Below are 15,531 nucleotides of genomic sequence, written 5' to 3' on the forward strand. Positions count from 1 at the left end.
ATTCAAATAATCCCCTTTACCTAGAACTGATATATAGAGAAACAAATAAAATCATAACTGGCCAGATGCACCCATCAGAAGAGCCACATCTGGCTCCCGAGACATAGGTTCCCTACTCCTGTCCTTTTACTATACTCTATTATAATTGTTTCTCCAATGTAAATGACACGGCAAGTAAACACAATCTTTCTACCTTGTAAAATCAAGTATAACAAAGCCTGTGGTTTAATAACCTGGGACGTTTAATTGCTATACTTATGGCTCACAATTTATATCTCTTTATGCAGCTGCTAGTAAAGTCACATATTTATTGATGTATTAATAATTGGAAATATGGCTTTGCTGCTACTTTATTAACTTTTTATTGCTCAGGGAGCTTCATCTGTAATACAAATTGCATATTGATGCCTTCAAATGAGCAAATAAATTGTTATACTTACTACACAAAGGATTCCAGCAGCTGTGATTGAAACGGTACAAATGGTCCTGATCTCTGACATGCGGTCACTTTTCCAGTACAGGCTCCTTAATCTTCACAACTTCATTTCCTTTTATTACAGCTGCTGCAGGTCAGGGGATAGAATGGATAAAACTATATTTCCCCCCTTATAATTAACAGTGATGACATTGATATTAGGGTACCGCACAATACACTGAAATCAATTATAATATTTATTTTTCCATAGACTTAGCTTGGTCCCTGTCCAGTGGCTATTGATTTCTTGCTGGTGTTGCTTGGTTATAGAAGGAAATAAAATAATGCAACTATTTAAGGCAAAATATTGTTGGTGGGTAATTTATAATTTCCCTGTATACAAAATAAGAGATGCACCTGTTTAAAAAAAAAAAACCTACAAATACTCACCCCCACTCCTCTTCGTCTTGATCCCGGCTCTGTCCATTGCTAGTCTTGACTCACCAAGATCACCTAGAAAGGAAACTTATAATTAGCAGCACGGAGAGTGAGGACAAGATGTCCGGGGCTCTGGTCTGCTAATTATGCACGCCCCCGTAACTCCTTCTCCTATTCTGGGAGAGGGAGATAATGTCAGAGACAGCATAGGAGAAGAAGGGGGGGGGGGGTGATGTGTGCATAATTAGCAGCCCGGAGCACTGGACGTCTTGTCTTCCAGGTTACTAACTATAACTGTCTTTTCTATGTGAACCCAGCATGTCAAGATTAGAGAGAGACAACACTGGGATTAAAATGAAGAGTATTAGAGGTCGGCAGTTTGACCATACAAAGCTGCAGCCAGTGTGTGGTAGCAGCTCTATAGAGCTATGTAATCATACCTGTATGTTATTAGTAGTGGCAGGACTGTGAAAAATTGAGCTATATTCCAGCTCTACAGCTTTGCAAGGGTTCCGGGTGGGTCTTTCTGCCTGAAGAGCTTTCTGCTCTTTGCATTGTGCTGCTCCACAGCCCCTTCCCTCTGCTAGGAGAAGGAGCTGTGTCAGGATTTTAGTTGAATGCTTACTGCAGTCGCTCAGAGTAGAGGGGAGTGGCAGTTCATAACAAATTGCAGAAAGCTCTTCAGGCTTAAAGACCCATCCAGATCACTTCTAGGAGAAATAAACCTGGATTCAAAGTTTACTTTCATAGTCCTGCTGCTACTTACTACACAATTAAAGGTATGGTTACATGACCACATATCTTCAGGGCCAATACATAACACTGTTCTAGTTGGCCATGGCAACCAATCAGAGCTCAGCTTTAATTTTATAAACTGCTGTGGGAAAAAATAAGCTGAGCTCTGGTTGGTTGCTATGGACAACTATGGAGAACAGTTCTGCTCTCGGATACTTCTGTCTACTTTTAGACTTTTAGGTCATAGTGAATACCCCTTTTAACTACTTCCCACCCCATGATTTACTGTAATGTCAGGGGCAGTTAAGGTTACTACTGGTTGAGCATGCACATTAGTTCTACAGTTATGTGGAACAATCGAGGGAACTTGTCATCCCCTATTTTTGTTATATCTAAGTCCTGTGGATAGGGGACAAGTTTACTGAGTAGCTTTACAAAATTCAAAAAAAGTTAAAGACTTCAATGAAATGGTGGATCTCCTATGAAGCTCTAATGTAACTGTGCCTTTGAGTTCAGGAATGTGGCTGCACAATAGGGCAGACAATTGTTCATTTTTCTCCCTGGAAACATACAAACACACATTTGCTGGGAACGGGAGCACGGCACGGGGATGGAATATTTAGTCATCCACTTCCTGATACACTTGCTAATAAATTCTAGAAGGAGCTGACGTTTCCCAGCTTGAGCATACAACGTGTGACTACATTCTGGCTTCTCCAAGTGAACATGTTATGCTCTCATTATTCTTCTATATAAAACTCTGACTATCCTTGTCTTAAAGTCATAGAGTTCCCAAATTAGGTTTATGAATGTTGGTATAATGGATTGTGTGCATGGGTAATAGACACAGTAGTAGGTTATAATATGGGCAGTTTGGGCAGTAGTCCAGGGCTCAAAGCTTCAAGGGGGCCCCATGGCCACCCAAACCACCCACCAAATCTTATACTGAGAAGGACCTACATGTACATCTATTCCTGCTCTTAATACACATGTACACAAGCTATTTCGGGATTTTTGAAGGTCCAAAGGTCCTGAAACCGATTGAAAACAGGCACGAAGGATGCATACCCCATTCCCAAAGTAGCTGATTCTGGTACCATATGTAGGAAGAGAATCTGGACTTGTAGGGGCAATAACATTCATACAGCCCAGGGCCCATGGTAGTCTAAATTTGCCCCTGCTTAGACATAAGCATGACCATTCAGAAATTTACATCGACAGAAGATATTACAATATCAAAGCTACTAGACTTCAAACCAAAAATATGTACCAGGGGAAGAGACACTTTATGGGCTCCCTGAGCTCCAGAGCTGGGGTGCAACCGCTCCATCTGCATTCACCCAAGCATTGGTACTGATCTCAATGTAGGGAAAGTAAGGTCTAAAGGTCCTTCTACCACATAACTAGACACTATTTGAGGCCCAGGACAGAGTCCCCACTTTTCAAAAAGGAAAATAAAACAAAAAATCTACAGACATGTCATAGAGAACTCAGATGCAGGCCAGCACCTGGTTTTGCAAAAAACATCCATGCATTATTAAGGGACAGTTCACACCTCAGATATTTGCAACGATTGTGGGTGTCGGTCTTTCATTTGTTGATTCGCAAAAGCGAGTTACTGATGTATGGTACACAGAGGCCCAGATTTATCAAAAATCGTGCAAACTGCACTATGTGCAATCTGCCTGTAGAGGGTGCAATGTGCGACAGATTTGGGAATTATGGCGCACATTCTTCATGAATTTGGTGCTCCCTGCACTGCTCCAACAGGGAACACCAACTTTTTTTTGGTGCACCTTTAACATGGGGTGTGCGACACACTTATGTCGGACACTGCATGATAAATGTGGCGCACGGTCTGACTGAGCACCGGAGCGCCCCCTTCAGTGCAGAAATTCGTGTCGTGTCGGATATGCGTGGTGGACACTGTATAAATACCAGCACAAGCAGATTGCACTAAAAAGAACATGAAAAGTCAGACATAAAAACTGGCACAGGGACTTTAATAAATGTGGGCCAGACTGTTTTTATGGACTGAAGGCTTGAATTAAGATGACATACTGATGTCACATAGAACACATGTGCAGGCGGCTTCTCTATGAAGAGCACCAGAGACAATGGGGCACATTCAGTTACCCAGTCCCGCAGAGTTCAAGAAAGTGCATTGTCCAATGATCATGCACTGTGCCACGATTCACTAAGATCGTGCGCCCCCGATATTCTACATGTGTCGCTTCCCCGCTCAGGTCCGACGGAGTTCACCTTCTTCTTCCTGGTGCATGGAAGTGCATTGGGGGTCATTTACTAAGGGCCTGATTCGCGTTTTCCCGACGTGTTACCCGAATATTTCCGATTTGCGCCGATTGTACCTGAATTGCCCCGGGATTTTGGCGCACGTGATCGGATTGTGGCACATCAGCGCCGGCGTGCACGCGACGGAAATCGGGGGGGCATGGCCAAACGAAAACACGACGGATTCGGAAAAACCGCCGCATTTAAGAAAAAAAATGGGTCGCGAAAATTACACTTACCTTCACCAGGTATAGGCCGGTGAATTTCAGGGCATTCCAGCGCGCCTACGGGGAACTTCAGCGCAGCAGCGCCACCTGGTGGACGGCGGAGGAACTACCTTAGTGAATCCCGGCCGGACCCGAATCCACCGCAGAGAACGCGCCACTGGATCGCGAACGGACCGGGTAAGTAAATCTGCCCCATTATCTTGTGACACAATTTGAATCTTTAATCCCGCACTCAGTCCGAATCAGTCGGATCGTCGGACGTCTCTACCCCTGATTTGTGTCACATGGAAGCCAGCGCAGCTGCGCCAAAATCCAATCGCATGAAACACTATCCCAGCACGGACACCCATTAAATGCCTGTCAAAGCTGCACAAATCCCGAAAAACCGTGAACATTATGATGAAAGTGCGATCCGCGACCCTTAATAAATAAGCCCCAATATTATGAGCAAAGTCCGGAGCTTTGGAGCACATGGAACAGGTGTAAATGTTTTCTATATACGGAATCTCAGTATAGTCTCTGTTTTGCCTCTATCATATAATGATGTTTCATATTTTCTAAAGCTGATCCCAGGACCTTCAAGGTCCAAGGAAATCACATTAATTCTTCTTATAATTTCCTGTGTTTGACACTATCGCTAGTCTTTGAAAGATTTCGGTCTATTGGCTAATTAGTTTGTCTGCTAAATAAAATGAAACACTGTGCAAGAAACTCTCCCTTTAATGTCAGGTTCTTAGCAGTGACCATTTTAATTAGCACATCTTGCTTGTTTCTCTGGGATCTTGCTGTTCTTTACAAATCTATTGAGGACCAAAAACACCCAGATCCTTTCATACTTTAGAGTACATACTAAGAAAAACTCTAGTAACCCTGCATAATCCTGCCAGCTCACAGACACATGCTGATGTGCAATACCCCCCACTTATGTCGAGAAAAATCGAGAAAATACTCAACTTTGTCATTTTAAGCCCCACAACCTTGTTTTTTTTTTCAATGGCTTTTTTCAAGGTCGCTTAGTGCTAGTGGAAAATAAAGAGACAGGTTAGAAGTACAAGCTTAATCTATGCTTTTATATGCTTTTAATCTATGTGCCTTTATCATTAAAGGAAATTGACCATTTGATTTGATGCATTATGAAGCAAACATACTTTGAAAATGCTGTAGCTACACTGATGCAGGATCATATTTTGGTTAATCCCTGAACTGAGTGCTTTTTCTGAAAAAACAATTATAAAATTATGATAATGAGGCTCTGTCACTCCTGTGGCTGCTCGGTGCTTCTCCTCTTACCCTAATTATGCACTGATCCAGAGAATGATGTAATCACTGTGACTGTCCCTGACAGGCAGAAGTAATCAATCGCTGCAACATCCCCCACCTGATGTGCATGAGTCATGCAGCTGAGGTTGATTAGTCCTGTCTGGACATTTCAGGAAGCTCCGTGTAATGTGTTTATGTAGACAGTCTGTATGCAACCCAGCTTTCCAAATATAATTGTTTTTTGAGAAAAACCGCTTGGTTAAGGGGCTAAACAAGATATGTTTCCGCATCAGTGTCGCTATAGCTTTCTCAAGGTATGTTTGGTTCATAATGCATAAAAACAAATGGTAGATTTCCTTTAACAAGGAGGTAGTACTATCTGTACTAAAAGAATTTATGGTAAAAACAAGAAAACATTCTCTGCCTAATATATAATAATGAGACTGTGGTGGCATTGGTGTGAAAGGGAGGGTTATTGTCATTCCTCCCCGCTGCCATCAGGCTGTTCAACAAACAAGGCCCAAACAGAAGTAACCTGCGCCCCCCACCTAACCAGTCCCTGCAAGTCCCATCCACAAACTAAACATCAAACTGCCGATGATTGCTTGTCTCTTTTTTGTCTTTTTATCTTCATCTACTCTGCACTGGATAGGGATGTGGTTTATTTATTCTAAGGTGTGTTCCTCATAATAATAAAATAAATTAGAGCTGGCATAGATTAGATTATAATTTATGGTATTTGTAGTCAGGGCCGCCACTAGGAAGTTTGGGGCCCCGAACTGGCAAATTTTGTGGAAAATAATACCAAAAACAGAAAAAAAAAGAATTGCCATAAATCCCATAAAAATAGTAATTTTATTAATATACAAGTTAAAATACAAATAGTACACAATATGACAATGTGGATGAATACAAAGGAAAAAATAGTAAAAAATATTTGTGGGCCCCCTTCACAATGATAATCTGGCCCTGTGTGCACAGTGAGTTCCCTGCACCTGGGAAGGGAGAAGGGTTTTCTGTGCCTTGGGGCCCCTTCTCCTAGTCAGGCCCCCTAAACACAGTTACACTAAAATCCCCCTGATGGCGGCCCTGTTTGTAATGTATAGATGTGAAGATGATTTATTAAGAAATGTATTCCTAATGCAATAATAATAGGACAACACATTTTTTACAAGATGACTTCAAGTAGATTAATATTTGGAGAAAATGTAGGTGTAAATCTTTTTCTGCCCATTAACATATTCTGTGATGATGATTTTTTTTCCCATTTTTAAAACATTTTTGATGTGTATATAGACTGTTCTCTATGACACTTCACCTAGTTTTATATCTTTCAATGTGTTAGCCACAACGGGTAAATACTGAAAATGACACCATTGTATATAAAATTTATAATTGTGCATCAACCAAAGTACTCATAGGATTTGTGCATCACCAGTCAGGATTGTGTCAATGCTCAGTTGTGGGGAAGGAGTAAAAACAACTGCAGCAGCATTGAAGATCTTTTTGTTCTTCTACCATCCCACTATCTTCCTGACCTGCTAAATGTACTATCATCGACAAATACTTTATTCTCTTCCAGCTGATTTTCATAGCAGTGGTAATCCTGTAGTCAATGGTTGGAAAATACACAACACAGCGAAGAATAAATGGTTTGTCTGTATGGCAAAGACAGCAGAGGAGAAGCAAGAGTGGCTTGAAGCAATCCTAAAAGAAAGGGAGAGGAGGAAAAGTAAGTACATAACAGCAATGGATCATGTTCTTATAAAGTTTGGGGAAGTTTTGCAGTAATTACTATTATAGCCTATACTTTGTGTAGACTACCAATAGTTTATCCTTGGAAATCTGAAAGTTAGTTTTGGATGATTGACAGCCAGCCTTTTGACGCTACATAAACAGAGTCAACATTGCTGAAAGCCTTGTATCCCATTAGTAGCTCCTCACATTCTAGTTTTATAGCTCCCGGGTAATACAGAAATTACTTTTGGCTCCATATGTTCTCGGTTATGCAATGTTTAACGGGTGATCAAGGGATTGGTGGCTGTTGGCCCCCACAATCAACTATTATTGGCCTGTTCAAAGAAAAACTGTGTAAACAGTTAATGGTGCCAAATATGGTGCCAGACTCGCACATATATATATACGTCCACCTCGACTCACTAGACTCTCACTTTAATAACAAATGATGCAGACCTGCAGTTCCCAGGAAACATTTGCAGGGTGGTTCCATTCCTTGAAGCCTAAGAGTGGGAGGACCAGGCCCCTCCACACCAAGTCAGAGCAACAGGAGGGCAGCGACTTATGAGAGCCTCCTAGTCTTAGCAGAAATCCTCTGAGGCAGGGCACCAGACCATGCCACACAGGGCTCCAGGAGATTGGATAGGGCTTTCCCAGGACTCCCAACTTTGCCCCATTTTGTTTGTTATGCCCATGCTCAGGGGTAAGAGACCAGATAAAATAGTTAAAATTCTCCAGCTTTCCTCTAGTATGTGTGGTCGCCATTAATTTTGAGATGCATTACTTCTGCCCATATTGTGGAAGTTTTGAGCCTTGGCATATGAATTAAATATAACTTTGGCATCTTAGTGAAGCAGCAGTAGCCAAATGCACAAGGCACTTTATGATGAGTATAATTTCCGTGATATAAAAAATATGGCGCTAAAAGGACTGTCTAGACCCATAGTTGCTCGTCCTGACATGCTTCTTATGTATTCCTGTAAGCCCTAATTCAGTCCTAAGTATGTGCTTCATTCAGCACAGGATGCAATATGAGTCATTGCTAAAAAAGTCTCCTGTAAATACCAGTTGTAAACAGTCTCCCTAATTTAGGTTTGTCTTATGCAAGATCAGATCATTCCAGCTACTGTATTCTGCATTGTTAAACTTCCATTGCGTGTAGGGGTCAATAAACAATGCCCATGGCAACCTAAACAATGGTTATCATATTCTGTAAGATTCCACTAAGGGCTAGACGAATCCTGCAGCCATGTTCCATCTAAATCATGGTGCTGGCTCCAAACTCCAAGGATGCTTTATGTGCAGATTTGCTTTTATTCCCATATTCTAGGACTGTGAGAACGTCTAAGTCATTATTCACACTTGAGTTTGACAAGTGAATGTGACAAAAACTGGAAAGAATCCAAGAAGTGTAGAACAAAAGTATTTTTTCTTGTTTCTTCTCTTGTCTTTTCTCCTCAAAATTAGAAAAAATAATGACAGTCTAAGACCATTTAGGAGGCCATGATCTGGCTCCACAATTGTGACCAGATCACTGCCCCCATAGATGTCTATTACAACTTGTGACTGAACCGGGTGGTCGAGCCACAAAGAATAGAGTAAGTCCTGATTTTTGCGGATTTGCAAGGGGTCTGCTGCCTATGGAAAGGGGAAGCCCTTCTCCACCTGGCAGTGTGCTTGTCATGGGCACTCCTGTGACCCATATGTTGGGTCACAGGCTCACCGGTACCCTGTTGTGTTTGCTAGCGCGAAGCCCACACTTCTTGCCTTTCCCTGCTCCAGTTCCCAGTCCTTCGGCCGTGTGCGTGTGTCCCCATGTCCTAGGGCACTTGCGCCAACTTCAGAAAATTTAAAGGGCCAGCGCATCGTTAATTAGCGCTGGCCATTTCCCAGAATTTTATAAAAACCTGCCTCTCCCTGCACACTCTGCCATCTTTGTGCTCCATGTCTGAGAGAAAGCTGTGTTCCATGCCCTTTGCGATTATCCTGATTTCACGTTGTGACCTCAATTCCATTCCTGACTCCGACCCCTGCTGACTGTCCTGACCTACCGCTACATCCTTAACTCTGATCCTGTGCTGCCTGTCTTGACCTCCTGCCTGTACTTTACGATTACGATTTACGTTTCTGTACTTCACCTTGGTTGCACCTGTGGAGCGACCTAGTGGTACCACACGACAGCAAGTCCAACCCGCTTTGCAGCGGGCTCTGGTGAAAACATGGGTAGCACTTAGACTCCGGTCCCAGGTGTCGGCTTAAGTCATCGTCTGCGGTGGCCCAGAGGATCCACTACCACCGATCCTGACAGTGTTTTGCCCAGGTTCTGGCCCGGGTGAAGCACATGGTCATGTGCATGAGGACTAATACACAGCAATATCTGAATAGGTTCCTTTTTATGTAGGTGGTCTTCTCATTGATGCCATTATGCAAAATATTTGGTAAAATCTGTCACAAAAAATCTGGTCTGGATAAGTGGCTGCATCGATGGTGCAACTTGCGATTGGACCACTGAACCTGTATGTAGGATATTAGTATCTATAATGGCACAACCCCTTTGATGAAAGGATGGATACAACTTTCATTTGTCATTGTCCATGGAGGTTTAGTACAGCGTCTCAGAAAGAATGATGTGTCATAAGCAGATAACATAAAAATTCTTAACACAGAGCCATAGGGACTCCACCATAGTGTGGTGATGTACAGGCTCTATATTGGCACTGGGTCTTATATCACAGCATATAGTGTTATTACATCCATGTCTACATACAGACATAGTAACGTAATGATATGGTATGAATTATGCCACAGGTCTGACACTAGGAATGGAACAAGATACCTGGATGATGATATCAGAACAAGGAGAAAAGCTTTACAAAATGATGTGTAAGCAAGGAAATCTTATCAAAGACCGAAAAAAGAAACTGACAACCATCCCAAAGTGTTTTCTGGGCAGGTAAATATATAACTGTGTATTTACTACATATTTACTATTATGTGTTTTTTTTTATGTAGAGATACGGTACATTCTCAATCTTATCTTTCCTCTTAGTTCATTGTACATGTTCAGATATATGTTTGACACGATTGCTAGTTATTTACTACATATTGCAATATTGTTTAACAAATTTTTTATAAAAGTGAAAATACAGGGGCTTTCCCACAACATAAATTGTCTGATCACTGGACTCCAACTGGTAGGACTTCCAAAGATCAGAAGAACTGAGGTCCCTGAAAACCTCACCTCTGTGGGACTGTACTTTTTCCCTTAGCTATAAATGTTTGGCAGATGTCTGTGTGACAAGGGAGGACTGAAGCAAGTGCGAGCGCTGTGACACCAGTAGCTCCTCCACTAGTGACATGCCCTCTTTTATTAGTGATTAACCACTGAAGATGTAGAAAAAGTTCAATAGCAAAACGTTGCCATCTATCTTTGATTTTCAGTCACTGATCATGCCCCCACAAACATTTGGCATAATAAGTGTCATAATAAGTGAATAACAATGATGTTTATAGTAATGTATACATTCATGCTGGACAACAATGACATTATTTATGTCAAGAGGAGGCAACATCCTGATGGGAATGAGCAGCAAATTCCCCGAAACTATTTTTCAAACCATATTGTATAACTATTAATTCCGAACAAGATGTGCGTATAGGCAAACATTCATAATACATTTGATTAAATTCAGACATAGTAAACAAGAATAAAGACAATTTTAAAAAGTGCATGAAGACACTTCCAATCATGTGGAACACAACCTGAATCATTGGGGCTCATTTACTAAGGGTGCACAGACCGCAATTCCGTCTGGTTTTCCCGAATATTTCTGTTTTGTGCCACGATCGGCGCACGCGATCGGATTGTTTTTGGTGCACGCAATCGGATTGTGGCGCATTGGCGCCAGCTTGCACATGCGGAAATCGCCCATCGGACAACCTGAAGGATTCGGAAAAAACGCTGAATTTAAAAAACAAAATGTGTCGCAAGATCATGCACTCACACGCACCGGGAAGAAGAAGGTGAACTCTGGCGGACATTGGCGCGGAAGCGACACCTGCAGGAAATTGGACGCACCACCTTAGTGAATCACGCCAGACCCGAATCCTCGTCGGACAACGCACCGCGGGATCGCAACAGGACCGGGTAAGTAAATGTGCCCCATTGTTTCCACATACAGTCTTAACGTGCACAAAAAAGGTAAATGGAAAATACCCCCTATATGTAAATATCAGTACCAAGTCAATAATGAACAAACTCACAATGCTGCCAAGGTGAATTCAATTCATGGGTAACCTCTAAAAAATAAGTAGAATTGCTGCCACTCAAGGAACTGTAATAGTCCCAGGGAATTGGGCGTTCTGTTGTTTTGAGTGGTGAAAGCCTGTGCATGGGGCTAGGCACCCATTTTGTATAACTCTCATTAGAAATCATAAACCTAATTTACATACAGCCCAGAAAACTGTAAAATATTGATTGGTACAATCACCAAAAGTTTCTTCAAGTTCAAAGGTACATCTTTTTTCAATGGATCCGGAAAATAAGTTGTAATGCTGCTGTTTGGGAATAAACAATAAGAGGGAAAAGGAAAGGACAGCCATGGACAGTAAGCCCTAAAATAGACCCACCCTTCTGTCCCGACCTACTTGCTTAACCTACCTTATACTGTATGTGACAACTGGTCTATGTTCCCTTCCTGCGCCAGAGTGAAAACACAGAAAAAAACAGGACAAAAAACTCAAAAAACTCAGGTCAATACCAATGCAGTACCACGTCAAAAGGCAAATGGATGGTCAGAAGATAAACAAGGGTCAAAAGATCAAAAAATATTGAAGTCAAGAAAATACTATCAAGCTCTAAAGAAGATTTATAGCAAGCATTGGGAAGTGGGTAGACAATAGAAGTTTCCATTTTTTATACCATAAATTATCTAGGTATTTACAGGCAGTTGACACTTGGGTCAGGGTTAAAGTTCATGTGTGCCCGTGACTTGAGTTGATAGTAATAAGTATTCAAAACTAGAGTTGCAAATGTCTAAGAATAGACAGTTTCTTACAGTGTTTCTCCATTTCTCTCTCATTATCTGCAGTGAATTTGTGGAGTGGCTACTGGAAATAGGAGAAATTCACAAACAAGAAGAAGGGGTTAACCTTGGCCAGGCTTTACTGGAGAATGGAATAATTCATCATGGTAAATGGATTCTATGGCACTTTCTGCCTCAGACAAAAGTTTAATATATTTTCGTGAATAAAAGTTTAGTACAAAGTAATATGAAATGTAAGAAAATGTAAGTGAACACTTTGGAATTCCCTGTTTCCAGTCCTAGACATTAAATAACAAACATTTATTAATATTTTTCATGAGAGTCTGATGAATTATAAATAATGGAATAATTTGAGGAAATGATGTGTATCCCTAAAGGTCCCAGACAGTGGATTATGGGCCCACTTAGCCCTCTAGACCCATTTGACTTTGTGCTTATCCAAGTAGCCCTGAGTTTTTATACCCTTTAACTTCTGTACATAGATTTGGAAATAACTAGGACAGGGTCACTACCTCTTTCAGCAGTTTTGGTACTGCTGGCAGCTAGACCAGAGATCCAGGAAAAGAATAGTCACGGGCGGACCAAGGTCAGGGTAGTTGGACTTCAGACAGAGTCAAAAATCATGGAATGGAGCAACAGTTCAGAATCAGAACAGTATGTGTTTTTTAGCCCTGAAGCTTTAAACCCTTTAACCTCTGTATAGAGATTTGGAAATCACTAGAAAAGGGTCGCAAAGCTGCTACCTTTTGGTGTACCTCTTGCACTGGTAGCAACTAGTCAGACGGCCAGGCAGAGAATAGGCAGAGGTCAGGGCAAATGGGGTGCAGAGATAGTCTAGGTATAAGTAGGAGGTAGTTACACTTCAGAATAGTTATACTAAGAATTAGACTAGCAGGAACATAGAAGTCAGATATCAGTAATATAACACCTTTTCCAGTATCTAGCAAGCAAGAGACCACATTGTGTGGGAGATGAAATTTATTACCGAGAATTAAACAGAGATTTAACAAAGAAATGTGTTACACAGGCGTACTGAGACCAGAAAAGCTGTCAGGACACTGGAAAATGCATTAGCATAAGCGAGTAACAGAAGGAAGGGGGGTACGGTGGCCAGGAGTCACTGCTTTACGGTTTTGTCTTTAGGGTAATAGGGAAATACAATTGTCAACTGTACAAATAGAGTAATTACAATTACACACAAACACAGACTGAACTAATAACACACAAAAGTTGTATCCTTTGTCTTTTATTGAACTTATTAAGTAAACGTTCTTAGTTCAGGGGAAAAAAGGAAAGGAATTCTTAAATTGTAGAACCCAATTTAGCAGTCATCACCATCAGCAAATGTTTTCTGTGTCAGCAAATAAAATTTGAAGAGGAATTTTAGAACATTCCTTTCTGCAAATGTTCCTAAGTATTTCTGGAATGCACTGTGTGTAAGACCCTCTTGAGGCCGTGCTAAAAAACCTACATCAGCTCACTATCTTTTGCCCCATGTCTCCTACTACTCACTAATAAAACACAGCTTACCTGTGAGTAGGCCACCTGGCTCAGCACGTCGGGTTCGGCATTAAACTGGAAGTATGAAGTTCAACGGCTTCACATTCACTCCACAAAGAGAGCGGTGTTTTTGGATAGACCTGTGAGGGCTTTTGCATATTGCGCATGCGTTCTGAGACGTAGAAGTTAACAGGGCAAACCTATTAACAGGCCTATTAAAAAGGTGTACACTGTAATCTATCGGGTGAGTATAACCTTACAAAGTCGCTGACCATCATAGTAAGAATTGGATACGCATTTTTGGAGATTCCCAATAAGATTCAGGAGACTCCTGGGATTGTCCTGGCTACCAAAGTGATTGTCACCCAAAAATTACATAGTAACCCTGGGCATATAATCCCAGTAACCGAAAACCATAGACACACCAGCAAGGACTATAGTCCCAACCTCGTAATATCACCAAAACGGTCCTTTATAGCAGTGATGGCGAACCTTTTAGCGGCCGAGTGCCCAAACTGCAACCCAAACCCCCCTTATTTATTGCGAGGTGCCAACCAAAAATTAAAGCAGTAACTTATTGCTCCCTGTTCCTCAACAACGTTCGATCATATTGGCCTCCTGAGTACAAGATGGAAAATCTGCATCATTTTAGCGTCTTTCCAGTGTCCCTCTGTACTCAGAGAATTGTGGGGCAGCAGTAGGTCTTCCAAAGATAATTCAGCCCTTTCTACACATTCCTCTCTTACAGTCCTACGTAGCAAAGTATCACTTTGATATATGACTGAAAGCAGCATCTTTCATGTTGCTTGGAACTGCAGGAAGATTCTTTGAGTCTTGTCTGGTGTGCTGGGGCGATGGCCCGAGTGCCCACAGAAAGAGCTCTAAGTGCCGCTTCTGGCACCCGTGCCATAGGTTCGCCACCACTGCTTTATAGGATAAATGCCGATAATCCAAAAGAAATATGAAAAATCAAACAGGAGACGTGTGTGACTTAAACTATTTTCACCAACTTTGTAACGCTGCCTCTTCCTTGGATTTACTAATGTGACCCATTGCCCTGGGATCTACGGCTTTGTATTCACCTTGGAGTTGTGCTGCTCTGGACTTTCTTTTTTCTATCACTCAGAAATGTAGTTATACCTGTGTAACTTTTCTGAATTTGTACATATGTTCAACATGTCCTCATTGGTCTTCTTTCTGGAGAAACACATGGCTTTTTCTGTCTTTACTTAATGAACAAAGCAAATGTGATCGCACACTCCCAATCTCATTATTAATTGAAACAGTTTTTGCTAACGACTTTGGTTCTCAGAGAAGTCACTAGCTCATAGATTCAAGGACTTATGTTCTCTGCTATGTTGATGTGTACACGGTGTGCTGATCTGTCTGTGTTCTATTTACTTATATCGGGTTTGTCTTTAATTGTGATAGAGATTACAAATAGCACAGATTAGTGATCAATGCAAAAATAAAAGTCAATCCAAGAGTTTCAGTTACTTTTTCCTGCAATTATACAAAGTACCGTATATACTCGTGTATAAGCTCACCTGAGCATAAGCCAAGACCCCTGATTTTACCACATAAAACTGGGAAAGCCTATTGACTCAAATTTAAGCTGAGAGTGGGAAATGCATTGGTCACAGCCCCCCAGTATATAGCCAGCAAGTCCCCAGTAGTATATAGCCACCCAGCCACCTGTAGTATATAGCCTGCCAGCCCCCTGTAGTATATAGCCTCCCAGCCCCTGTAGTGTATAGCCTGCCAGCCCCCTGTAATGTATAGTCTGACAGCCCCCAGTAGTATATAGCCTGCCAGCCCCTGTAGTATATAGCCTGCCAGCCCCCTGTAGTATATAGCCTCCCAGCCCCTGTAGTGTATAGCC

At 41.7% G+C, this 15,531-nt stretch overlaps 1 protein-coding gene across 2 annotated transcripts in view; it reads left to right on the top strand.

Annotated features, from left to right (window-relative positions):
• The window catches only part of PREX2 (phosphatidylinositol-3,4,5-trisphosphate dependent Rac exchange factor 2), a 202,097-nt gene that overhangs the window by 64,795 nt on the left and 121,771 nt on the right, over positions 1–15,531 (top strand). For both annotated transcript variants that reach the window (XM_072151744.1, XM_072151745.1), the window contains exons 9-11: positions 6,950–7,099; positions 9,913–10,057; positions 12,195–12,295. In XM_072151744.1, coding sequence (XP_072007845.1) covers positions 6,950–7,099; positions 9,913–10,057; positions 12,195–12,295 — 396 coding nt within the window. The remainder of the gene's footprint in view (positions 1–6,949; positions 7,100–9,912; positions 10,058–12,194; positions 12,296–15,531) is intronic.

Source organism: Engystomops pustulosus, chromosome 5, assembly GCF_040894005.1.
Source record: "Engystomops pustulosus chromosome 5, aEngPut4.maternal, whole genome shotgun sequence".
In the NCBI taxonomy this organism is placed as follows: Eukaryota; Metazoa; Chordata; class Amphibia; order Anura; family Leptodactylidae; genus Engystomops; species Engystomops pustulosus.